The sequence below is a fragment of the Otolemur garnettii genome, unplaced genomic scaffold, assembly GCF_000181295.1.
Source record: "Otolemur garnettii isolate 467f Iridium unplaced genomic scaffold, OtoGar3 scaffold00035, whole genome shotgun sequence".
NCBI classification, from domain to species: domain Eukaryota; kingdom Metazoa; phylum Chordata; class Mammalia; order Primates; family Galagidae; genus Otolemur; species Otolemur garnettii.
This window is the reverse complement of record NW_003852430.1, coordinates 6,892,792-6,920,754: the sequence shown is the minus strand read 5'-3', so window position 1 is coordinate 6,920,754 and position 27,963 is coordinate 6,892,792. Positions and strand designations below refer to the sequence as shown.

The 27,963-nt window shown below is 35.8% G+C and overlaps 1 protein-coding gene across 2 annotated transcripts in view; it reads left to right on the top strand.

Moving 5' to 3' along the window:
• KHDRBS2 (KH RNA binding domain containing, signal transduction associated 2) overlaps positions 1 to 27,963 on the top strand; it is a 540,650-nt gene that overhangs the window by 259,114 nt on the left and 253,573 nt on the right. For both annotated transcript variants that reach the window (XM_003789670.1, XM_023513145.1), the window contains exon 4: positions 13,019 to 13,165. In XM_003789670.1, coding sequence (XP_003789718.1) covers positions 13,019 to 13,165 — 147 coding nt within the window. The remainder of the gene's footprint in view (positions 1 to 13,018; positions 13,166 to 27,963) is intronic.

The following is a 27,963-nucleotide window of genomic DNA, read 5'->3' as shown; positions in this document are numbered from 1 at the left end:
GGATGGTAGAAGATGAAAATGGGAAGCTGAGGCAGTGTCCTATTAAAAGGTCAAGAAGGCCGTGATGGAATTGTTGCATTTTAGAATGTTAGTGCAGGCTTGTAAGCAGGCACCAATATGATCAAGTTTGATTTTCAGAAAGCTGAAAGGGACAGCAGTCTCTATTATTCTGGTCCTGCCATCTATTGACCTTGCATCCATACTGTACATCTGGATACCAGCTGCATTCTAGCCAGTGGTTAGCCATTTCTAGGTCCTCATGGTGTTTGCTCCTTAGTCAGGTTGCCTATGTACAGCCTAATGTATGTATTTGAAGGGAAGCTGTCCACATCACATTGTCAAGGCTCAATGACCCACTGCCACAGCCTTTGCAGCCCATGTGTTCTTCTCCTCTCCTCTCTGTGGCTTAGTCCACTGCAACACTCTGGGTCAGGGCTCTTTTGTCATCCTACGCTGCCTCCTCCACAGACATGTCTGGCTACCTGAGACGTCCTCCCAAAGCTGATATCCCGCCTCTCAATTTCCTTTTAAAAACAGGCCTTTGGCCTGCTGCTCCTGCCGACTGGGCCTTGCTGGTGTTTGCTTTTCCATTTTTGGTTGGCAGTGACAACCTGCCCTCTCAGCGTCTTAAGGCTCAGAATCAATCCTGGCAATATCTATTGGGTTAAGGTTACTTTACTGAGATCTCCTTGCCCCCAGCTCACAAGCTGTCTTCACGTCTTAATTGATTCTTCGGCTTCTGCACACCTTTCTTCGTGGGTCACATTCCAAACTCAAAGATGCCTGTCTGACTTCCTTAAGCTTATTCTTTCGGAGGATGCCTCTTCTTGAAATAGGAAACAGGATCCAGCGATCTGTGAATCAGTGTGCTAAGGAGAGTGATTTCAGAATGCCATCCTCTTCCCCATGTTCGTGACAGTAATGTTTTGTTTTGCTTATTGTGTTAGTTGGCAGATACTCAAAGCATTTTAAATTCCCCTTAATTCCCAGCTACTGAGCCTTCTTTGTCTATTTGCATTAGTGAAAATTGTTTCATGGACTTAATTTCAAGGAGTCTAAACATTGTATATCTTGGAAGAACATAATAAATGTCATAACTTATACTGGAAGAGTTGAAATTATGAAATATCACCTTATTATAGTGTAAGTATTCATGTCTCTGTGAACTCAGGAGGCATGAAGTTCTCTATGCTTGCAAAGGGTTATCAAATGCTAGGTTCTGTTTCTAGTGTAATAAATAAAATTATGTGTCTAAAGCAGTCAGCACAGAGCCTGCTATTTAGTGTGTGTTATTCATTATCCTTATTTCTAAATTCAAACTTTAATAGATGAGAAGTCCAAGGCCAATTGATATTCTTTTCTTTGTAGTTCTAGTTCTAGATAAGTTGTTTGTTTGTTTCAGCTTGACTTAAAGTTCAAAGATTCTATGTAGATCGGCCTTAGTGTGGACTTTTTCTCTTCAATCAAAAGTAGAATTAAATGAGCCCTTTTAATTTGCAGATACTTTATTTATTTTGTTTTTCCTTATGTTCTTTGTGGCATTTACCAAAGAATAATATATTTTAAAAGCTATTATTTTCATATTATATCTTGTTGGTATCTGCCCTCCATATTTCTTATTTCTTCACGATCTTTGTTTATTCATGGACTTGTGTTGGCATTTAATTTTTCTGGAAAAAAACTTCTGATTTCAATCATCTTCTCCTTATTCAAATATACTAACTTGTCATGGTTTGAGTTCACCTGGAAAAGGCAGTATGGCAAGATTGAATTATGTGACATTATTGAATTATTGGAAGGAGACCAGATAAAGGCACAAGGAAGTAAAATGAGAAGATGAATGAACCTAGACAGGTGCATTCTTAATCCAGTTAAAACTGTGAGCAACTGGGACGTATTCCCACCAGGACTCTGAAAAAGAGCATACGAGGTAGCCCATCAAATGGTTGAACAACCTTGGATATTGATAGACCAACTCCTCCCCAAACCACCCCAGTCGTGAATTGAGGGTTGAGAAAGTGAATTCCCTACCATTTCTACCCTGGTGTATGCTTGCAGAGCGTTCAAGCGCTTAGGCCAGAGCAAGCTCTTAGGCAAAAGACAAATCCATACTGGTGCATGGAGATAATAATGCAGGGTGTTAAGGGCAGAATATCAACAGCATCTGATACCCTTTGTTTCAAAGGATGTTGGGAAATATAATTAAAAACAAAATCTTCTCCCAACCCAGAAATATTCTCCACAAAGACAATAGAGAAATGCTTTTATCACTGAAGGAGCATTAAACCTGAATGTGGTACCTATCACAGGCAATCCACGCAGAGACTGCAGATACAGGAAGACATTTCCCCCTTCTGTACACCAACCAGCCAAGCCCATCGTATACATGGGCTTTCAAGGTAAACAGTAAGTAGGCCTTGAGTGAGATGACTTAATAGCATTAATACTAACTTTGTCTGGTAATTGGGGTGACCATCTGAATTAACCAATTGTCTATATCCAGAAGAAAAACAAACCTGTATCTTTTTGATAAAGAAATAAAAACAAACAATAAAAGGGACCCGGCCAACTGAGGTGTCACATACTTGTAATCCCACCCACTTGGGCCCAGAACTCCCCGTGCAGCCCAGGCAACATAAGGATATATACTGACTCCCCACCTCTCCCCTTGGTCAGTCTGTAAAAAGAATGAGAGAAAAGAGAGAGAGACAGCTACAGATAGACAGAGATGAGATGGTCTCTAAGTCCTTGGGAAAGAGATTCCTAGGTCATAAAGCTCATCAAGTCTCCAAAAGGATTTAAATACATTTCAAGGGGAGGAGAAAGCACTTACAAGTTTTCTAACTAACATAAAAGCTCTGAGAAAGGGGGGAAGAAAAGTACACCCTTATTTTCAACTGAGAGAATTTAGCCTCTTATTTTGAATTTATAGTTTGCCCTTACATGGGAAATCATTTCTTTTTAACACCATAAAATTGTTTGTGCCTGTGTTTTATCTCCTCAGCTGCCTCCAAAAATGTTTTCATACGAGTGTTTATCTTTCTCTTGCTACAATTTTATTGACATTTGTTCAAATGGCCCGTGTTCCAACATCCTGTCTGATTTTCCTCTTAATGGTTGCTAGTATTGGTTGTTATTTTTATTTATTAGCTTAGATGTATCTGTTGAAGTATAATAGTGATGAAATTCTTCCAATATGAAAGGTGGAGAGACGTGGTGGGTCTCCTGAGACCTCTGCTCCTGGGTTTCCCTGATTTCTCCCAGCCTCAAAGGCTAGGAGTGCTCAGCCTGTTTCTTGGGTTCCTTTCAGGTTTTGCAGTTAGGGAAAACCAGTACATTCACATGCCCTTCTCCAGAAAGTCCACTTATCTCTGCAAGACTTGTTCTTCCTAGAACCCATTCATTCCCTCCTTTCTGTGTCTCTTCATCAGGTTTCAAACAACTTCCACTGCCAGTTCCCTCATTAGACCCTAACAAACCCATTTGCATCCTGTTGGAATTGAGAAAGAAGAGATCAGAGAAGCCCCTTTAGATAATTGTGTTCCTATATTGCTTGGTTCCCACAGAATAAATAGTTGTAAGAATCCTAATTGCTAAACAACGGAAGTGTAGGAACACAGGCCTGTGAGTGTTCCTTCCCAGGGAGGAGCTTAAACCTTCCCAGAGATTGCATTTGGTGGAGATTAATCGCCTTATGTTCCTTGAATAGTGAAATAACCACGTTTATTGCATCAAGAAACTCTCTTCACTATTTTAGACAACACCCTTTCGTTGGTTGAGGAGCTAGACCATCCTTGATGTAACCTAAATTATATGATTTCAAGTTCATACCTGCTAATAAAACCACAAACTCCAAATTCAACATAAGTACACTTAAGTCGGGCACTACCCACTCCTCTGTGTTCTTAATCCTGGACTGTTCTTTACAACACCACCCTTAGTTCCTTTGATACTTATGGTGCCCTGCCCTTCATGAATCTAATGAGTGCCGGATGGGTGTGCAGCAGTGCAAAGATTCCCCTCCCAGAGCTGACCATTTGGAGTATTCATGGCCTGAACTTGGAAGGGTTCTTGCCACATTTGGGTCAAAGAGAGCAGGAATTTGGAAGGGACGTGACAGGACTCTTTGATCCATTGTTCCTAAATTCCCACATGTATGTACATCTATTTGTGCAAAAACCTTTTGTATGCATAAATTTAGGGTAACTAATTTGTCCTTGCTTAAAAGAATTTCCAAATATTCCTTTTTAGAAATGTCTTTAAATTGGGGATTCAGACAAATCCCATTCAGGCTAAAGTACAAATAGTAAATGTGTATTTATTTGAATTTCTTGATGGTAAAAGCTGTGCAGACAATAGACTTATTTATTTCTGAAGAGGATTTATGTTAAAAGAAAGCTCCCTGGGGCATTAAGAAGAAAAAGCCTGTAAAAAGCACTTTAGTAAATTATAAGCCTGAGGATAAAATATGACAATAATAATTGCTAAAGCACAAACCAAACTTGTACATACTGTATATCATGCATTTTCAACTTTATTATTGAGTATATTCCTGTCATCAGAGGATCTACTCCTGGGAGATTAATTGAGATCTTAGGCTACATTAACCCTTTTGGTTCATATATAATTTATTATATCATTTTGAATCACAGAGATATACTATAATAATATTTAATAATAGCAATATTTTATTATTATTATCACTGTCTTCATTTTAATGGTGAAGAACTAGAAATCTGAAATTGTGAAGTCACTTGCCCACATTTATACACAATTAAGGGGAAAAGCTGGGATTTTTAGCTCTAGACATCATAAAGCAGAAACTGAGCTGTTAATTACCATATGTGGCCTTTCAGTGTCACATGATCTATGTCACGTGTTGGAGCCAATACTTTATGATTTATTTGAAGGGTTCAAATCAAGAAAGAACTCATGGTCATGTGGACTGAATATTTGTGTCCTTCAAAATTCATATATTGAAACACCAATGTGATAGTATTTAGAGGTGGGGCATTTGGGAGGCAATTAGGTTTAGATGAGGTCATTAGGATGGAGCCCCCCATGATAGTGCCCTTGTAAAAAGAGGATAAACCAGAACCCTCTCTCTTGTTCCCCACATGAGGACATCCTGCAAGCCAAGAAAAGATCCCTCACCAGGAACCAAATTGATAGGAAGCCTTGATTTTGGATTTCTCGGTCTGCAAAACTGTGAAAAAAAAGTCTGCTGATTTAGCCACTTAATTTATGGTATTTTGTTACAGCATTCTGAACACACTAAGATACATGGTAATGTTAGTTTTTCCTTATCTTTCTGAAACACTTGAGCTTTTTGATTTAGAATAATTTTCAAGTACATGTTCTCTTAAAGTTAGACATTTAAATGATCTTAATAACTAAACCAGTGTCAAACTGGTACATTCTTGCTTTCATCAAAGCAACATTTAATTTGAAGCTTTTATAATTATATTCTTCCATGTGAATTTAATATACATAATAAACACCTATTAACATAAGAGTGTCTCTTTGGAGTAGGGCAGACCAAATTCAAATCCCTTACTAACATAATTGCGACCAAGTTACTTGGCTTGTCTGAGAGAAAGACTTTTAACTTTTTATGAGAGTTTATAGTTTGCCAGGCACTGTACTTTCAGTGTATATGTATTATCTCATTTTTTTCTTTACATGAGAGGTCTAGAGTTTCCTTGTTATATAGATTAAGAGGGTAAGCTTAAAAATTAAGCAGCTTTTCCCAAATATCACAGATAATAAATATCACAGCTTATTAGTTCAAATCTAGATTTCTTGGATTCCAAAATCTTTTTTTCCCCCACTACACTACTTCCAAAGTCCATCCAAGGGTTCTATGAAGATTAAATGACATATGTTTGTAAAATATGTAGGAATTACCATATTATAGATACATCAAGATTAATATGAAAAGTAGCCAAATGTTTTCTTTTTTTTTTTTTTTTTGCCATGCATCATAGATACTCTGTTTGGAAAGTACTATAGTATTTTCTAATACCAACATTCTAAGTACCAAGATGCCTGTGAAGAACAGTTACATAGCAAATTAGGACATGTTAAAGCTGTAAAAAACCTGAGACATCATCATGTCTAATGTTGTCTATTGTTTTTAGTTTATTGAACTTATATAACAATATCCAGTTACATGGAATTTTTATATGTAAAATGGTCCAAGTTGAACTGATATAGTTGAATGGGTAGGGAAGGAAAGTTTTCAAGGCACCTTTCGGTAACACCTGTGGTTCCCTAGAGTAACATTTCAAAATCACCTCTTAGGTGCCCTCCTCTCCTTTTGTATATGAAATAACTGAGGGCCATAGAGCAAAATATCTGCTGCAGTTTGCACAGTTAATCCTTCTAAGGTACCTTTTAAATCCCAGTTCAAGCCTCTTTTCTAAGCCCAGGAGTACACATGAGTGTCTACAGGAAAGTGCTGGTTGGTTTTGCTCATAAGAGTTTTGAGATATTTGGTTTTATACTTAAAGAATAGTATAGAGAAATTAATTTAGTCTTTAAATTATAGTGGTTGTTTCTAACATATTATTATGAAATTTCCAGTCTTTGAGACTTTCCCTTTGGACTGTACTTTAAAGATTCCTGAAGTTGATTCTTGGATGAAAAAGTAAGCACACTGTTTATACAGATATTTATTGATTCTTTTGAAACTGGAATAGACTAATAGTAACTGGAACTGCTAATAGTATAATCCAATGAGGTAACAAGCTATAGAAAGGATTAGGTAGGAGGGGCTATGTAAAAAAAAAAAAAAAAGTTACTTATTCTAACTTATTTAAGAGAACTGCAATAGCCCTCTGGGTTACAAGATTCCATTCTTTGTTTACTTACACAAACTTTGTCCTTATAATTGCAGGACAAATACTTGATGTGGTACAAACTTGAATTGCATAGTTATTTGATCATAAAATGAATTATCACTGAATATACATATTACGTGTAATGTTGGGATGAAAACTTTTCTTATTCCAACTTGGGTTCAGTTGGTTGGAGGCTTGAAAATTAATTGACAATATACAAGAGGCTTGAAAATTAATTGACAGTATACAGAACAGAAGAAAAGGGCAAGATTTTTCCAAATGTTTGGTTCATAACATTGTAAGTGAGGTTGGTACTGGTAGGGCTGCAACCATACATGCAGCTGGCAGTTGCTCTAGGATGAGGAGCTCACTGAATCACCAGAGTTACTGGTTTTTATACCAAAATGAAGGGCGGGGGAGTATTAGGGATTCAGTGGATGGAAGGTTCTAATGAAGCTTGTTTACTAATTTTTTTGTAAATTTGATCTTAGTGCCCAAGATAAGTAGCTCCCTAATTGGAGCCCATTCTGGACAATAGGAAAGGTGAGGTTGTTCCAGCCAACTCTGATAAAGATCTGTTCTAGTAATATTTGGAAAAATCATAAAATATTTTTCTTCTGCTCTTATTTAGCTTAAATGTTTTCACTCTAAAATAATCTTTATACCAACTCTGGGATCCGGAGAGGTCTTCATATTTCCCCCTATCTGAAACTTCCATACAAGTTTTATAAAAATAAGCTAATTACTATGGAGAAAAGATTCAGGTTAGAAACTGTGAAGTATAATATTGTGAAGGGAATACAGAACATATATTAGATTGAAGAGACAAACAGCAAACAAAGATTAATAGAGTTTTTGAGTACATAGGATAGCCCATTGAGAATTCTAGATGTTGGGCTCACAACATCTTAAGTAAGGATAATAGTGGTAGGGCTGTAATCGTGATTATTTTCTAGAGCAGTGTGTGAAAGATGTAAATGTTTCTAGTGAATGTTTTGAGCGCTCAAACTGTTGCATCGATGAATCCTTTGGCATTTATGTCATTATCAAGCTTTACTTATGGGATTTAGGGAAAAGCATAGTCCTAGTTCTTAAGTGATGCTAAATCAGAAAGGAGGGAGAAATATTGGAACTGTTAATAACTTACAAAATACATAATATAGAAGGACCTAGATTGCAAAGAGATAAAAATAACTCACAGACAATCAACAGGACTAGAATCTGATAACCCATAAAGGTGGGTCATAGTTTTTCACTAAAACATAAAATTTCTCTCTACAGTCAACCTCATTTTTGATAAATGATAATCAAGGACGACTCTTGCTGGCCAAACAAGTCTAGTTTCATTTAATTTGGTCTGATTATAACCTAAGTTAAAACACATAGGTCTCTTTAAGTTTTCTCTGTTGGAACTTTGCATTCAAATTCTCGGATGGGATTTCTAAAAGTCTTCTCGAGGCGAGGAAATCAAGCAAAGAACTCACCACCCTTTCTCACCTAAGTACCTGTAGATTTTTGGTGAATTCCTCTTTTCTCAAGATTCTCAGGCCTGCTAGGAAGTAACCTTTCTTACTCATAATACTAGGAACCCTTTAATCTAAGTGTTAGGATAACTTCCCATAAGGGCTTTATAAACATTGACTTTATAAAGTTCCTCAAAACTGTCTGATCAGAACTGATTTTATGTTCATCATTATCAAATGCGACATTCCAATCAAGTCTTGGTTATGTAATCAATTCTTCCAATTATGTCCTCTTATAAGGAAGACAGGTTATCATTGAATTTATGCAAATAAATACATTACCATGAAAGTAAAAATATTCAATAAATATTTCCAAATTATGGAGGGATCAGTGGGGAGTAAAAAGGTAAGTATTTCACTTCTGTTTATAAAAGTGTAATTTATTAAGTTGTTATGAAGTGGTAGCTTGAGAAAAGAGGAAAAGATTTCCTATATCCAGGAAATTGAATATTAAAGAACCATCAGTGTTTCAAACAAAGACCATAACAATTACAATCATTCTTCATCAGTCTACTGAAAATACTTATTCTTAATTTTATGAGGGGTTTTATGAACCCCTCAGCTTCTTCATTGGAGTTCTGAAAATCCATACTCTGTGAAGTGGGATGATCTTAAAATTATTTACATAATGACATAAGAAGCCTATATCTCTGTAATAGTTCTTTCCATGGATCTCAGAGGGGATCTCTTTTTTCATTGAAGACAAAGCATTCTAGTAACTGATTGTAGGAGCTTTCAGGAAAGCATCAGAGTAAGGCAGTAACTATCTGTGAAAGACAAAAAAGATGAAAATGGCCATAGTTAAAAATCTGATGGATGTTAATTTTAACATAATTGACAAGGGAATGTGATAGAATTCTGTAGAATGCAAAATTTAAACTATAGAATTATGACTGACAAATTTATTCCAGGACACATCAGAGACAGCAAAGACCTTGGGCAGATTTCTAGAAACTTCATATAATTACTGATGCAATAAAATTTTCCCCATATAAATATAAGGTAGTTTCAGTAGCTCTTATTTGATAACCATTCATTTAACATATCAAATAAACCTAACTAGTTTAGCATCCTCTGTTTACAAAGTGGGAGAACAAATTTTGAGAGTTTCCAGGAGTTCTCTGGGAAATCTCAACATCAGTTTCAGATGGAGAAGACTTCATTTAAAATTTGATTTTGTCAAGGTGTCAAAAATATCAAAAGTTCACACATTTCACTTCATGAAATCAGAACTCAGGTCACTGTAAAACAATACTTAGTTATCCACTTAACCATATAATGATAAAAAAAGATTTAAAAAGTAAATATAGGAGGTAACATAACTGTTAAAAAAGCAAACACAAAACAAATAAACAAAACCCTTAGCTTGTTCTTTAATGAAAGGACTAGATTCTCTTAAATAATAAAAAGATGTGAGAAAGGTTAGCACAAAAAGCACAGCACATTCTTCTGATAAAATAGAATCTTTGATACTTCAGAAGCAAATCAACAATGCAAGAAAAGAAAACTTTGTTGTTTTAAAAGAGAGAAAACCAAACTCTAGTTTTGATATAAAGTTCACTTGAAAACAAAACAAAACAAAAACTTAAAAAAAAAAAAAAACCATTCAACCATAGCCAGCTTTGACTAGGCAACATAAGACTTCTTTTTTATAAAACTTCTACAGTTTTCCTATCACGACAAAAAATTCCATTCTTACAAACCTTCAAAAAATTCATATCATTCAAGTTTTGGTCCTCTCCTTTTCTTTTCTCTTTTTAATTTTTTTTTTTATTATTTTTTAAGCATCTAGCCTGTTTACTTAGAACACAGTTATCTTTTCCTTAAAAAAAAAAACTTCATGCCTTGTATACTTTTTTCAGCAAAAATACTTCCTACATTCTTGTACACTCCACATCCAAAATTTGGTTTCCTTCACCTTTATTATTTCTATTGCAGTCGTGTGTCCTTAAAGACAGGAATACATTCTGAGAAATGTGGAGTTAGGCAATTTTGTCCTTGTGTTGAAAGAGGAAATATAACAAATATGATAAAACACCATAACAAAACATATAATAACAAATACAACTAGTATAAATAAGTTTGGGAACAAACACTGACTCTTGTTTAATACAAGTAGTGAGAGCTAAGGCAGTTGGGTGCACAAGAGAGCCACCAAGACGGGCCTGAACAGTCAGGCTTTCTTGGGCATTAGTTAAATAATTTATTCAGAGGGTGTCCAACCTTTTTTTTTTCTCTATGCCACACATTTGAAGAATAAGAGTTGTCTTGGACCACACGTTAAACACAAAAACACCAAGGAAAGCTGATTAGCAAAAGAAAAAGTCTATGCATACTTTTCATGATATTGGACACCACAGATAAGCCAAAAAATAAATACTTAGAAAGTGAGCAAGTGGCCCAAACCCCTGCTTTGTGGAGTAATGAATGTTTGATTAACGTGGTCAATCAGTTGAATAGATGGTAGTAAAGATTGCATCTCCAATTAAATATTTTAAAAAGACTACGCATATGTATGTTATCATATATTAGATGTATACAGAGGTATTTAAAAGCTGATGAGTTGGTCATTGTTTCTTTTTCTCAGGAATTTTTTCTCGTGGTGGTGATGTTGGTGGGAGGCCTGACAGGAGAATCTAGAGGGTCAAAACACCAACATCTGAGGTAGCACAAAGGAGAAATATATGGTCTATATCATGTCATGAACAAAGTATAGCATGTTCCTTACAAAAATGCAAAGGCAAGTGGCTACTATTCTTATCTTGAGATGATAGAAACAATTTCTTCTGCTAGACTCACCTCATCAAAAGCACTGAATATTTATAAAATTCTCAAACACACAGCTTATGAACGATGTGATTCCAAAAGTTCATTCCAAGTAGCCAATGGTGGTCACCATTGTTTCTTCTATGGACAGCAGGAATAACTAACTGATGTTCTCTCTATTTTCTGGAGTTCCATAATTAGCGGGTCATGCCACTCTAGGAAATATCACTCAAGTGATATTTCCACTTGATATTGCCACTCTGTTTAATAGACGTGAAAAATATTTGAAATTCCTTAGGAAATTCCAGGTGTAAGGAGAGAGTAACAGAAAAATAACCAGCTGGAAGTCAACATAGGAAGTCAGGAGAAAGGAATAGTGTGGAGAGACCTATGGTTTAACTACCCCTGTCCTTATGTCCAAACTCAGCTGGCCCCAGAGTTAACAAGCAGCTCGCATCTCAGCAGTACCCTCAGACAAACGAGTGTTTACTATACCTCATGGGTGTAGTCAAGTGAAGTCAAGTGTTCTTTCTCCCCAAACTGAAAACTAGGCACTAAAAAAAGCCTGAAGTACAAAGTCCCAGTGGATTCCCAGGCTGAAAGGGACTGTTTGAGAGAGCTTTAAGTAGGGGAAGGGAGGATCTGGGTAAGGCCACCTTCTCATCTCTCTCCTGCAGCCTTCATGTTTAGAGCATCTGGGCATTTCTAATCTGACAAACACTCACATTAGCGAGAGTTAGACTCACATGAAATCAGTAGCAAATTTGCCCTTGTTTATCCACTTTAATTCTATTCATGTCACTTTTCTATTTAATCTCTATGTGAAACCAAAAATTACTTGTTTATTCGTATCAGTTGAAATTTAGTGAAATAACTACTGTTGTTTCACTAACAACGGTTGGAAGCAAAGGTGAAACATAGCGTTTTTTATCATAACTTTTTAACCAAATGTGACTTCTTTGAAATTCTAAAAAAAGAAAAAAATGCAAATCTGGTTTCAAATAGAGCTGAGTTTGAATCTCAATTTTGCTGAAGTTGCTTAAATCTTCTTATCTCAGTTTCCTAATCGGAAATATATGACTATCTGAAAACTAATTATGGAATTAGAGGTGATATGTATAAAACTCATAGCACACATGAACAAAATATATGTATCGTATGTTAATGTTCTCTGCTCTACCACTGAATTAATCAGGCTTCAATAATGGCTTGGGCAGAGTACCACAAAAAATATCTTCCAATAGAAATGTATTGTTGGTTAGACAGAAGCTACATAGCTCATGCAGAATCATGATAATATAATATTAAACCACCATCCCTTTAATTTACCCCTCTTGACCAAAATGAGGCAGCAAAGGATAGAAAAGATGTGGGTGGATGATAACCTGGGCCAGAGGGAAGACAGATTGGGAGACAAGTCTTGGTTTTGCATTTTTAGTTCACTTTGTATCACCAACAAGTACCATTTTCACTTCCCAGGAAGTAGCTAGAGGCTTCTGGCTTGCTTAAAGAACACAGCCATAATCTTTCACTTATTATCTGAAAATTACACACACACATAAAAATTCTTTTCTCCCAGGATACGGTAGTGAATATTAAAGAGTTAACAGCATTTCTGTGATATATTTTCATGAGTTTAGCGTTTTCATTTATCTGATTAAAATCTGTTGTAGATGATGATCATGCCAGGTTTCTCTTAATCATTCAAACACTCAAAAATGATTTTAAAATCTTTAAATGGCTTGTAGCAGACTTTTATTTCTCAGAGGGTTTCTTTCTACTTACGGAAAATTTGCTTAAATTATGCCCTTTTGTCATATTCTCCATAAATGTGAAATCAATGCAAAATGAATGGATTTGTGTTTCTAAATATAACCTCTTTCACAGGAAGAAGAACTAAGGAAGAGCGGGGAAGCCAAATATGCCCACTTGAGTGATGAACTTCACGTATTAATTGAAGTGTTTGCTCCACCTGGGGAAGCTTATTCACGTATGAGTCATGCACTGGAAGAAATTAAAAAATTCCTGGTTCCCGTAAGTGTTTTTCACTTTTTACAAACATGTTTCTCATTGGCTTGTATTTTAAAGTGTGCCTTTGATATTCACTGACTTTTTAAAAGGAAATTTATATTGCAAACTAATTATCTATTTATAATAAGGTTGACACAAAGCTAAAATGATATAGGCTATAAAACAACATTTAGTGCAGGACCTGGCGTGTTGTCACATAGCGATGGTTTGACAGTGGTATTCAGCTTGAATAGGTCATATGCCATGCACCAGTTCACAGCCACGAAGAACAAGACAAACATAAAAACATCAATATGTAACTGAACTTGTATACTTTTTTCTTGTGTCTTAATTACTTGACATGTCTGGTTATCGGTTTATAACTAATAGAAAAAAAATTTGCAGGTATAGTGGAAGAGGAAAGAGATTAAATATGTAATATTTAAAAGAAGTCAATACATTAAACTATTAGCTGCACTTTTATGTGACTATATAGCAGCTACTGGCTCATTATAAAACACAATGAACATAATGAATTTTAATAGAGTCAGACATTTGTTGACTTCAGGAAAAAGGTAGAAAAATAAACTGGACTAAGTGGAGGCAACAGAGGATGTGACTCACTTAGTAAGGCAGCAAATCCGGGTTCCAGCATAAGCGAAATTCTCTATTGATTTTCTAAGAAGTAGAGGAATACTGAACAAGTGAAGCTTTCCTAAAAGTTGACAATTTAGCATTCCAGGAAGAAGGTGTTCAAATAGAAATCTTGGCATCAGGCTTCCAGTGGGGAATAAGGTAATTAGAAGAGAGTGCTGAGTAAAGTTTTCTAAAGTGTCTGGTGGAGTCTTCAGCAGAGAAAAAGAGTAGGTAAGATTAATCTACACAATGTAGAAGCAGTAGATTTCTATTAAGCAATACACTCAGAGGATAGGGTGGGTAAGTTTAATTGGTTGGCAGCACTTTTAATAGTGAGAAAAGAAAAAGAAATCAGAGAATATCCAGAATTTCCAGAATGTAAATGCATTAAGAGCTAGCCGTATCATGTCTTTGTACGTCCAGTTTAAAAGTTAATTTCTATCCAGGCAAGGTTACAGAATAATGGCAGACCATGCTGACTGTTCTTCTTTAACTTCATATGCACACAGAATTTCTGCACAATTCATAGTCTGGTACTCACCTATTCATCTGCCTAAGTAGATCTCGTTTTTCTTAAGAATTGCTATGCTATGTTTTCTCTTCCTTTTGCCTACGAACTAAAGGCCTAGTGCTACATACTGAGTAAGAATTTGACGATATTTAGCCCAGAACAGACTAGAACTGCTTGTACTGCTGACTGATTTCATGACTGTAGACAAGTCATTTAAATTCTCAGAGCCTCAGCTTATTTATCTTTAAAAAGAAGGTAATTATACTTGACCAACCTCTGTCATGGTTATTATACATAGTAAATGGGGTAATTCATATAAAGGACTTAGAAAATTGTTAGGCACTATATCAATGAGTGGCTTTAATTTATTTTATTGTTATGGTAAATAGAAAGATCTATGAATGACTTTCTGATGTAAAATATGTAACACAAAATAGTATTTCATTGGAACATATATATTGGATCTACTCTTATAGGCCAGGTTACCCAATTTTATTATAAATGTGAATGATACATCTCACTTGCTCTCTTGGACATCATGATACTTGTAATCATTTCATTTATATCTTCTCCATTGAAATATGCACATATATACATATATATACTGAGGGTAGTGTTGGCAGTGTCTCTCTTGGTCAATACCATATTGCCATCATTTCACATGTCTGGCAAAATAAATATTTGATAGTGTGACTGATGGAATGGGCCAACTAAAAGGCATTAGGAGTGATACAATGGGATAAAATAGCAATCCTGGTCACATTTGGGGAACAATAGCCTATAGTCAAGATGTACCATAGACACAGACCCAGATGAAGAATGAAAATCGTACGTTGGCCAGTGTGATGACCTGTCCCTATTTCTGTGATCTCATCTCTGTATATCAACTGCTCACTCATACGCCAGACATGCTGGATTTTGTTCAACCAACACTCTGGGCTCACTGTTCATGATTCCTTTCTAAAGTACTGACATGGCTATGAATGCTAACATATTTGTACAGTAATATTTACAGATAGCATAAGTAATGAATTATGACTAGGAAGGGCATTATGGAAGAACACAGAAGGCCAACTTGGGGAAGGGAAGGACTCTGGAATTCCAGACATCTTCCTCCACAAAATGGAATATCTTTCCATAATAGAACTTTTTACCTTCCTCCATCTCCTGTATTTTATCCAAAATTCACCAGACTTGCTCTCTGTCCAGGGGTTGTGATCATCCAAGACTACCAACTTTAGAACATACAACCTCTTGTTAAATGTCTGAATGCTTTAGGATATTGGAAAACAACACAGTTTCATCACTTTAAATGAATTGTTAAAGACAAAAGAATTACTCCCAGCCTGCTGGTCTCCAGACACCCTAGTCTTATCACAACAAGTAGAAGATGAGGTAAAGAAGACATCTTTAATTTGAACATAGCTAATTTTACATTTGGGAGGCTTTGAGAAGATTCTGTATTAGTTTTCCTTGCATTTGTTAATTTCTCTTAAAAATACAGCTTAGGATTGTAAAACAAATTATTTGATAGTGAAAAAAAGGTATCAAATACTAAACTAATATATGATTTAAATAATGTTAATGTGGTCCCCTTTTTATACTGTGCATTCTATAAGAGATAAACAAATATTGCCATTATAATATTTTATACTATTACTTAAAAAAAATTCAAAGTATTATAGGGACACAAATATTTTTATTTACATGGATTATTTATAATGCTTGAGTCGTGGTTATAAGTGTGCCCACCAATCAGCTAGTATTCATTGTACCCTATTCTCCCTTCCCCCCTTTGCTCTATCTGATTTCTGTTAAGTTTTACTTCCCTATCTAAGCAGTTGTGTGCTCCTTGGTTAGTTCTAGCATGAGAGTAAGAACATGTGGTGTTTGTTTTTCCACTTTTGAGAGACTTCACTTATCATCATGGCCTCCAGTGCCATCCAAATTGTTGCAAAAGGCATTAGGTCATCTTTTTTCATGGCCAAGTACTATTCATTCTGTGGTATTTATACACTACTGTTACCTGAATTTCTTCTTCAGTGGGTCCTTTGTCTCGGGGATTCAAGGAATGAATCCACAGACCACAGATCAGTGGTAAGACAGGATTTATTTTACAGAAAAGAATACAGGAAAAGCATCAGAGCTTCTGGTAGAGAGAAAAATCAGTCTGAAAAATCTCCCCTCTGCCTGGGTCCTTTGTTTTGGGTATATATCCATATATAGCCTAACAAATTAGTGGAGATGATGCCGGAATTTCATCTTCTCTCCTGGCTGGCTCACCAAATATGATACTGGAGTTTCAGGTTCTGGTCTCTGTGATTTGAAGAGTAAATTTGCAGAACACAGGTCAGTGGTAAGATAGGATTTATTTACAGAAAAAAATACAAAAACACCAGTGCTCCATGCAGGGAGAGAAAGCCCAAGTTGGGAGAGAAAATCTCTCTCTGTCTCTCTCCACGGGCTCTGTCTAGGGGTATATATAGGTGCATGGGTTCCTTCTATGTGAGGCCAGGGCAAGGTGACTCAATATATTAATCAATGAACACAGTCTCATCTGCAAGGTTAATGAATGGACACAGTCCATTCACGGAATTGAGGCCTAGGAAACTTACATGAAATTGATGTAGGCATAGGATTTGGGGGTTCCTATTCAGTCATAAGTGCAAAGGGAAGGAGACACCAAGGCGCCAGCGTCCGACCCCTTTGGCTACTGGAGCCTTCCCTGGGGGTGGGAGCTCTCCCTCTCTTGCCTGTCCTCCAGTCTGCTGGTGCCTCTGCTGGCTGCCCCGCACCAACCCCGCTAAGGCGGAGGCAGCAGGTGCTCCAGCTCAGCTCCACTGAACTGGCTGAGGCGCCCTATGTCCTGTATCAGATACAGTGCCTTCCATTGGGATGAGGTTAATGAATATCTTGACATATAAGTGGATACACTCCTGACAGTTCTGAGCAAGATGTCAGTGTGTTCACAGGCCTAGGAAACTTAATGAAATTAACCAGACCTGTGAAATGGGGGGTTCTCTGCTCAGTGGAAAGAGCTGAGGGGAGGGCAGAGACACCAGTGGCTCTCCCTGACCTGGCAACCTGAAGGTGTCCCCCCAGCAGTTGTTGGGCCCTCCAGCTACTAGAGCCTCCTACAGCCCCTCTGCCTACCCGCCAACCTGCTGGCTTCTCTGCACACTGCTTCCTGAACACCTCCAGGACAGAGACACAGAAGCAGGTCTGTGGCAGTTTCTCCAATCAGCTCGGTCAGGCTATCAAATTGATGGGTGCTCAGGTTTCCACATCTTTGCAATTATGAATTATGATACAATAAACATTTGAGTTCAGGTATCTTTTGATAAAATAACTTTTTTCTTTGGGGTAAATACCCTGTAGTGGGTAAGCCTACTTTTACTTCTTTGAGACATCTCCATACCCTTTTCCATGGTGGATGTACTAATTTTCAGTCTCACCAACAATATATAAGAGTTAGTTTCTCTCTGCATCCATGCCAGTATCTATTATTTTTGGACTTTTTAATACTAGCCATTCTAATAAAGGTTTTATATTGTAGACACCATGAATGCCATAGGCCACTGTGGAGGTTGTGTCTTGCACATGTCAAGATGTGACATTTACACCATAGTTTGTGAATAGTACTCCCTAGTACCCGGAACACAGCATCCCTTACTCTAACCTTGGTCAGGTGGTTACCTCAAAATAATGACCCTGCCTTCTATTTTCCTAAATTGGCTAAGTCTCACCTTCATTTAAATCGAATTAGTAAGTCTTACTAATGTTTGATTATTAACTCATGATTGAAATATATTGTCTCATAATTAGAAATTATGAAACATTCAGCAAAATTCTGCTCATTGAATGTATATTTATATATCCTTTCATAAAAATAGATGAAAGTATGAAATTTCTACACAAACAGGGAATTAGTTCCCAGATAACAAACAAGCAGATTACTTTGTTATCTTCTCTGATAGGTATGTTACCAACATAGTTGAGAGATCACGATACTCCTTTCTACTGAACCTTGTCATGACCTCAAAAACTTCCCAGCACAGCAGGCTACACAGAACTGTAAGATGAGCAGGGATGAAAGAACTTGAAAGGTGTTTATCATGCCCAGCTTAAGTCCCCAATGATTATCACTAGAGATTTGTGTAATTTACATAAAATCTATATAACTTTTGTATCTATATACAATTTTGTAATATGTGTATGTCCTTTTCTTGTCTCACACATATGACTTTAAGTCAATTAAACACAGAGAAAAACATGCATAATTACAGTTTATTTTTTTCCTGCATCAGATTGATGTGTGTCTTGGCAACAGCTGTGATTCCTGAAATGGAACAGTTAGGGCATATTATTTCATCTCAAATTTGAGACATAAGAAACCTACCAAGAGTCTGACTGTGGAGGAAAAGTAAAATCTTTTTCTTCTTTGTGGTAAAAACAAAACAGAGGAGATGCTTGCCTTCTCTCCTTTAAACACTGTGATCCTAGCTCTGAATTTGGAAACTGACACTGATTCCTAGTGGCAATCATGTAGAAATGTAAATAGATGTAAGGAAAATGGGAAAAGAAAGCAGGGTGTTTCCAGTTTAGGAGGTAGAAAAGGATTTAGACTTTCATGTGCTGAAAGAAGTTTATGAAGTTTTGAAAGACAATAAATGTAAAACTGTGTCCCTGAAATGTATGCCCCAATTTGATAAAAAGTTAAAATTTTGTCAGGCTTTTATGTAAGTGAATATGTACAGAAAACTATGTATTCAACAAAACCCCATCAACCATTAATAAGTGGCAAGACAAAGGGTAGGAGATAGTAGATTAGGGTGACCAGATTTTAACATTTGTAAAGCGGGACAACGTGGTGGGAGGGGCGGGGCAGGGCAGGGCCTGACAACAATGCAAACTTTGATAAGCAGTTCTCCATAATCACTTCTCAACAGTTATTTGTTATTATTACAGTTTAACATTATAAAATTAACAAAAATAATATAAAACTCATATTCTGGCGAAATAGCCACATGGCAGCCGAAAATCGTATATTCCCTTCCTGTTCTCCTGCTGGTTCCTGCATCTTTCCAAAAATCAGGACTTTTTTAAAATGCCGAGGGACATAGGACAAATTGTTCAAAAGCGGACGTCTGGTCACCCTATAGTAGATGCCTTTTGGCTGATGGCAGGAGTTCAGCATTTAGAGCAGCAACATCTCCAAGAGTGAGAGTGATCAGTTCCAGCATTTTTTTTTTTATTATTACAAAAGAACATAGCTCAGTGCAGCTAGGGAAACTGAATCCATAACCTGGATATTATTCCTTCATGACTGTGGTTGTTAAAATATTGTCAAGAGTTTCTGCATATCTTCAAAACCAATTAATTCCCTTTTCTTCCTTATAATTAACCGTATTCTAATAGTGTGGTAGCTAATGGTAGTAAGCCCGAAACCATATGTATTTAATAATTATTCCTTGTTTAGAAACGTTTCCTGCCTTGCTGTAGCACTATCATCAGATTCTGACTTTATTAGGAGATACTTGTAATCATCTACTATTGAATATTTCTTCTTATCTGAAAAGTTATACTACAACGCAGGCCTATATCTTAGAACAAAACCAAAGTCATTGTTATTTCCAGAACAAAATTATAGTGTGGATTATTTTATTATTATCAAAAAAAAAAAAAAGAATATGTGAGTCTTGCTATTTGACTGACATACCCAAAAGATATAAGCATACCAAGTAAAAGAAGCAGTGAATAATTATTTGTGTATGATTTTTCTACAAATCCTCCTACAAATGTCTTCTCCTCCTAGTCGGCGTTGATAATCAAATGTCCAGGGCACAATGATGGGAACAATTTGTGAACACAGGGGTGGGATGGACAGTGTGATTTCCACCTTATGGAACAATTTATCACCAATTATCTCTGTTGGATGCTGGAGTTCTAAAGTCTTCAAGGTCACCCTTTTCATGTACTCTTACAGTTTTGTTCAGGTGCCAGCATCATAATTCTGTTTCTATTAGCACCTTGATTTCATCTTGATAAGTTACTTCTTCCCCCATGAGCTGACATTACCACTGAAAGAACTGCTTTTGCAATTCTATGTACAGTCCTTATCATGGAGGCCTAACGACTTACTTAGAAGATTATCTGTGTTATCAAAGATGTGTGGTTTCTAAGGATACAGGTTTGATCTTGAAGGCAAGAATCCCATCTCTTATCAGATTTCTGGTATAAGAAAGGTCTCAGGAGATTAGATATAAACTTTGTATTATATACAAAACATCTATTGAGTGTTACTTCTTCAATAACACATAAGTACATAATACATATATGCCAAAGTGAAGTGTACCTGCACATAGCTTTATAGATGGAAGTGCCTGAAATAGATATATGATTATTAAAGAATTTGGTTTGAAAGAGGAATCAAGGGCAGAAAAGTGGCTCAATAATCAGTCTGTTAAATAAAATGTATAATTTTTAACTGAATCAGGAATTTGAAATAAATATAATAAATGTTACTAATTAGTGCAACATATATCTCTGGACACAAAACACGTTCCGGTTACAATTCTAAGAATGTGTTTCACCTCAGTCACTGACCTTATAGAATTTAAGAACCAGATAACTATTTCCAAAATTTGAAAGGTAAAGATTATAGAGAATTGAAAGATGTTGGAAATGGGAAACCAGATTGGATAATACTGTGTTTACATAAGAATGGTGGTGATAGTAGAGCTGGCAACACTGATCAAACAGAAAGTGGTATTTCTGGGATGGAGTAAAATCGGTTGCTGGTAGAAACCACCATCATATAGATCAGGGTAAGTTATCTAATGAGACAGAGAGAGCGAAAGGGAAAGGGGAAGAGAAAAGAGGGAGAGAATTCAGTTTCTCGAATGTGTTGATGACCTACAGTCAAAGATTCTATTTCATACTGAAAATTTTAAACATGTACTGACAAAAACTTACAGAGAATAGCATATTTTAAAACTGAAAATTTTTCCAAAATGATTTATTCCTGAAATATGTCTTCAACTTCTGTTCTAGCAATTCGTTCTTACTTTTAAAACATCTTATTTTGCAACAATGGAAGATATAATATAAGCTTATTTTGAATTACTCTTCCTTGATTAACTGTTCTTATTTTACTACTCAGAAACTCCTCTCAGCAAGCTACAAGGGAACATCAATAGATTTCTCCAGACAGTATTTAACCTGTTTCTACACAAAATCTTCTCTCAGCCCTAATCTTTGTGTTATTTTGTTCACTTTGCATTCATTCTAGCCAATCTCTACAACACAGTATACGTAGGATACATGTGCAACCAAGCCTTAAACCCTAGGTACATGTGGTTTACTAGATGGTCTATACTCATTGTGGTACAAACTGGTCTTATTTTTCTCTAATTACTCCTTCCTTCCTTCCTTCCTTCCTTCCTTCCTTCCTTCCTTTTTTTTTCCTTTCATTCTTTTATAGGGCCTTGCTTTGTAATCCCGGCTGGAGTACAGTGGTGAGTACAGTGGTGAACCATACATACTGTAATCTTGAACTCCTCAGTTCCAATGATCCTCCTGCCTCAGGCTTCTGAGTAACTAGGACTGCAAATACACACACCACACCTGGCTAATTTTTATTCTTTTTAATTTTTGTACAGTTTTCTTTTTTTTTTAATAGATGGGGTCTCACTACGTTTCCCAGGCTGGTCACAAACTCCTGCCCTCAAACAATCCTCTCACCTAGGCCTCCTAAAGTGCTAGGATTGTAGGTGTGAGCCATCATACCTGGCCTCTGCTTTTCTTATTCTTAACTACATGTTGAACAAATAGATAGTGTTCCTTTAATTTTCTTATAAGAAGAGTCTTAATTAGGCAATTCATATTTGGAGAAGTCTAGTAATGTCCAAATTATAATTTCTAATTCAATTCAAAGATCTACTCCTCTCATAGGTTTACACCAAATTTATGTCCTGACATAGCAGTGGGGAAGCAGGTGTGGTCTGCTTACTGTTTCCTTACATCTTCTCCAGCTTCTGATGCTTCCAGAGCTTTGTGAATGATCACAGAGGGTAGAGGAGGGGAGAAAGGAAATGGAAGTGAGAAGCCTAGGAAGACTGGTCTTGGGATACTCTGGTTGTGGCTGTGTTGATTTGAGTCTCAATTTCAAATATTTTCCTATGACAGGATATATGGATGACAGACTAGCAGAATTGTTGCAGAACTTCCAATGACCTGTTTGAATAATTTGGAGGTGCTCAGGGTTCTCACGGTGCGGTCTTTCCCCTGTAATCTCTAAATGATATTTATTCTGCTGCCTGCCTGCCTTCAGTGTGGGATATGATCTCTGTCCCGTGTACTGACCTTGGTCTTTCTCTTTGAGAGATGTAAGATTGTTTTACTTTATCTTTAGAGTTCAAACATTTTACCCAGATATGCTCAGGATTTCCTCTTTTATCTTTAGCCAACTAGAAATAAAATGGCAAAATTATTTAAAATGCGTTTTGAAGGAGATTGAAAATATGCCGTCATTTTGAACCAATCATATCTCCCCCTTATGAATTTATTCATGCAAACAAGAAACTTTTCACCAAATGACCCAATCAAGTAAAATGGGATTGAAATTATGAATTACCAATGTGCAATTAATAATGCATAATCACAATGTGTAATAGTGTCGTTTTTGATTAATTCGTCACTGGCAGTATATGGGACCATATATGTATAAAGAAAATGATCACTTAATGGTAATTCCATTACACTGTTGGCCAACTATGATTTCTGAAAATCTGTTTACTTTTAGATTCCTGCCACTTCTCAGATGTTGTTTGTTTGTTTTCTTGTTATCTCTGTTCTGAAGTTTAGAATGTTTGGGTCAGGCTGCTACAATAGGAAAATTTAATTTGCTCTGTTATAACAACAATGAAATAATAAAATGGTAAGAGATTCTATATAATTGGCTTCAACCATATTGCTCATCCATGAGTCTACATTCTCCAATTCTGTATTTGTCTTTGTTTAGCTCAAAATAAAGCTCGAACACACAGATTCTTGTATTAATTTCACCCATTCTCACTGGTCTTGTCTGTTACCAGAGGTCATGTAAGGGGTAGAACACATCATCTATATTGGCATATATTTTCAAGATGTGAAAATCTTATCCCTCTTCTTGCCCTTTCTTCTTATTCCTAACCTACTTATCTGAGGAACATGCAAATCTTCAGAAAGATAATTCATAAGCAAGGATAGATATCATCATCAGACCAAAATTATTTTAAAAGTGAAAGGAGAACTCCCCACCAGTGAAAATGTATAAGTACTCTTCTTCAGCTATCATTCGGTAAGATTTCAGCTAAAATTGCTCTGCATTTATGCAAAGTACAGATATCTTCTTATCCCTGACACATTTTTAAATGCAAAGATGCCCCAGTATGCAAACAATGTTTAAATAGTATTCTTTATTTAAAGAATTGTACTGAATTGTTATGATTAACATTTGCTAATAAGTGTACAGGTTAATGGTACAAGGAGAGTAACCATTTCTCCAGAACTTAGAACTTAGAACCAAAGGAGAGTAACCATTTCTCCAGAACCAAAATATGGCAAAACACAGATTATTCCTACATTAATGACTTTATTAGTCCAAGATGCTACAAGCAACAATAATCCTGTTCAAAAAATTCTTTATTTAGATACCTTGCTACCCTGGCTTCGAGTCCCCAGTTTGCGTTGTTATAGTAACATTTTCTATGTAAAGCTTTTATCCCTGTGCCTATATTGACTCACTTATATAATTGTGGAGTCACAAGGGATTTTTAAGGTCAGAACAATTAACAAGTTTCTAAGATAATTTAAATATTAATGATTAAGAAGAAAACAGTTGGAAAAAAATTCACTTTTTGACAATCCCCTAAGGAATTTTCAGAGCCGTGGAGTTCCAAAAGGTCATTTGAAAACCCCTGGTGGAATCCAGATCAGACAACAAAGGGGAATGGATCAGATGCCTCCTTCTTATGAAATTATCCAAATCTGAAGACCCAGATGCTGCAAAATTGCCTATTTTGTATTGAAGAGCACTAAATGAGTACCCTGCAGGTGGCGATAGCTGTGTAATTAGTGTTAGGCTCCTCCATAGTTAGAGCATCATGTAAGGCCTATTTCTGGTTACACAGACAACTCTGGATTCATTGTCATTCAGTGAGCACTTGCCAATATTATTTTTAGTGACAATGCAGGTACATATTTTCATATACACCTTTAGATACTCATTAATTCAATACTATCTTCATGAGTCTATTTTGTTTGGTAACCTCTTCCTTGTTTTCACTTTCTTATTTTCATAACACAAATGCATTTTGCCCTTTGACAACAGCACTTTGCAGTGGTTTTAAACATAGAACAGAATAGATAGAACTTCTTTGGCAAGAGAAGCATGAACATAAGTTACTTTGGAGTTATACATTGCCGGACACTTTAAGGAATACTCTGTCATCTATCTAGAAGCAAGCTGATGTTTCTTTATGTGATAATGTGGTCATTCCCACAGTTAGTGGAGATGGTGAGTAGTATAGTATATTAATATTTGGAAACTAGACTGCCCAGGGAAAAGAGGGGCTGAAATAGCAGTGATATATATATCACTGGTTATCCTCAGGAATAAAATAATACTATCTAGAAGACTCTATAATTACAGTAACATTCTGAAATTTTGGGGGTCCTCATACCTGACTAATGAAGTTAAGATTTAACTAGTATTCTAAACACTATGGTGAGGGTGGACAGAAGGGGCATATTTTCAGTACACGTATGTGTGTGTATATAGACGCAGGTATACGCACGGTGACTATGTTGCCACCTGCCCTCTTTACCTCCTCTCTCTCCATCTTCCTCTGCTTCTACCCACTCATGCCTGGTCCTCCTCTGAATGTGGGTTTTCCGCAGCAGCTCTTGCCCTTTCCTTTCCGTCTTGGCCCTTATATCTCTCCTTTCAGCTATAGTCCCCTCTGCTGTCTCTTGTTCTCATTCATATACACACATAGTATATGTACAATTACTGATTCAAGGTGTGCAGCTTTGAAAATTGGCTTATATTTCAAAGTATTTTTAAATAAATCTTATTCTTTCCTGCCTCAAATTTCACAAATATACTGTGATGTATTGTTAGATTTATTTTTTAATGTATTTTTTTATTTTTTCAAATACATGTGATTATTAGGTTTCCACTTTTTGCCTTCATAGAATTGAAAAGGCTTAAAATTTACAAACAATAACTATGTTTAAGGTAAGGACTAGAAACAAAAACCTCATAAAGCATGAATGAAGATAAATACATTCAGAAAAGAAATCAGACAATTGCTGCAACAAAGTATTAAGCAATAATAACAATGCAAAGAAAGTAACATTCACATTGTCAAATAAGAGTATGACTATTATAGAATGTTTTGACTCTCAGGTTCAGTATGGAGTCATCAATTAACTTGTTATTTTTTTTCCCAAAGTCTCAAAAGTAGACAACTAATATTTATAAATAAAAATAAAAGATAATTACAAAAAACAGATCATGCCAAATCTTATAGACAACAGAAAAAGAAGAAATACTTCAAAATCATTCTACTTCATCTGGATACACCTGATATTAAAATTGGAAAAATTATATTATTATAAAGGGAAATTACAAACATATTTCACTTATAAATGAGGACACAATATCCTAAACAACATAGGGTGAGGGAAAGGAAAAGAAAAAGAGAAAATAGTGACTAATTCTTACATAAATTATATTTAATTTTGACCAAAATACATTACTTAAACATTAATTTTTAATTCAACTTGTTAATATGTTGTTTAGAACAGGATAATTTTTAAATTATAAAAGACAACAGCACCAATCCTATTTTCTTTATGATATATCTCAATTAAATACATACATAATTTGTATAGATCTTAGTGTATAACTGTGCCATCCATTTAATAAATAATGTCTTAGGAATTATTTAATATATTGACTAATATGTTTTTAAAGCTCTTAACATAAGCTTTATTTTTAGAAATTATAATTATACTATGAAGGAAAGTTTCTGACTATGTTTATTTTTAGGAGATGTTTTCTTTAAATACAAGGTAGAGAGTGAAAAAGAATGAAATGTGTCTGTAATCACAGAGTGTTCTAGATAGTATTTTTAGTATTCCTGAGAATGACCATTAATAAGATATATACCCCCTCAGTCTTTCTTTTCCTTCTGCAGAAATATTTGGCTTATTCCAGGGGTTTCATGGAATTCTAGTACTCTCAATATCTATCTTCCAAAAAAATGAAGTCAGGGTTAATATGGGGTACTGGGGAATGCCATAGGCTAGTGACAGCATGAAGAATTGGGCTGTCACATCATAGGACACGCCAAGGACTGGGGCTTCTTAAGATATTGTGTAATTATGTTTGCTATTCATTGATCATTGATCACTTTGGGAATCAGATGAAACTTCTGTATACTTTGCCCAGAGACATGCACGTGTACACACCCCTGTACACCAAATACCAGGGGATTCATATTCATGGCTCCAAGATTAAGGAGCCTCACAGGGAAAGCACTACAGTTTTAGCACAGGAGAAGGAAATATTAAAATGCATGACAAAAATTGCATTAAAATGCTAAATTTATTATCCATTATAAAATTAAATGATATATATTGAAAAGCACAGGTCATTTTGCCTCAAACTACCTGAAGATGGTTATAATAGGAAAGTACATTTTCTTACAGTTATCTTCTGAAATGAATGAATATTTTATCTTGTAATGAGATAATTTTACTATCTACTGTAATTCATTACCTTTCAGCATAATTCTCACTTCCGAATTTCATTTTAAGCATGATACAAATACTCTATCAATTATAATACTTTAGAATGTGTTTCATCCAGAGACTTTTTCCCCCCTGGTATCAATCATAACACTTGATCTGATGGAGCCAGAATAAGAATCTGTATTCTCTGAATAAATATGAGGCTTTAATGTCTATTGCCAACTGACCCAAAACTTCTCATCAAAGTAATACAATCAGGAAATGTAACCCATTATAAAAAATATACTCAAAGGTGAAGAAACTTGACTATGGGCTGTCCATTATATTTTAGATTAATTTATTACAGTCATTCAACCTTCTCCTTCCAATTGAAGTGATTCTTTAAACATTATCCATCAAAATATCAATAGTCTTAATGCTCTGTGCTCTGCACTGCAAGAAAATGCCTTAACTTAGCCTCTAAAATAGCAAAACATTCCCACAGTCCTGAACATTCATGTCTACAAAATATATATATATATAAAATTTATTTCTGATTATTTGAACATAAAAAATTATGAACTATTATAGTGAGAAAAATGATACCATGTATTGGTGATGAGAGTGACTGTTTTTAGGATGTCAGATTTTCCAGACTTCCAGATTCATCCAATCTGGAAAATATCCATCTTCCCTTGTTTTTTACCCCCCATTTGCCTGCATGGTCATAGGACTTTAGGGAGGAAAAGGAACTGCAGGAAAGAATGTTGACCTGAAAACTAAATGTGTTTCAAAACTCCAGTAGACTTTTAAATCTAAGTATAAATATTTAGAGACTAAGAAGCAACAGGAACCCTAATGTCCTCTGGTCCTCTCCCCTACCCCACCCCAGGCC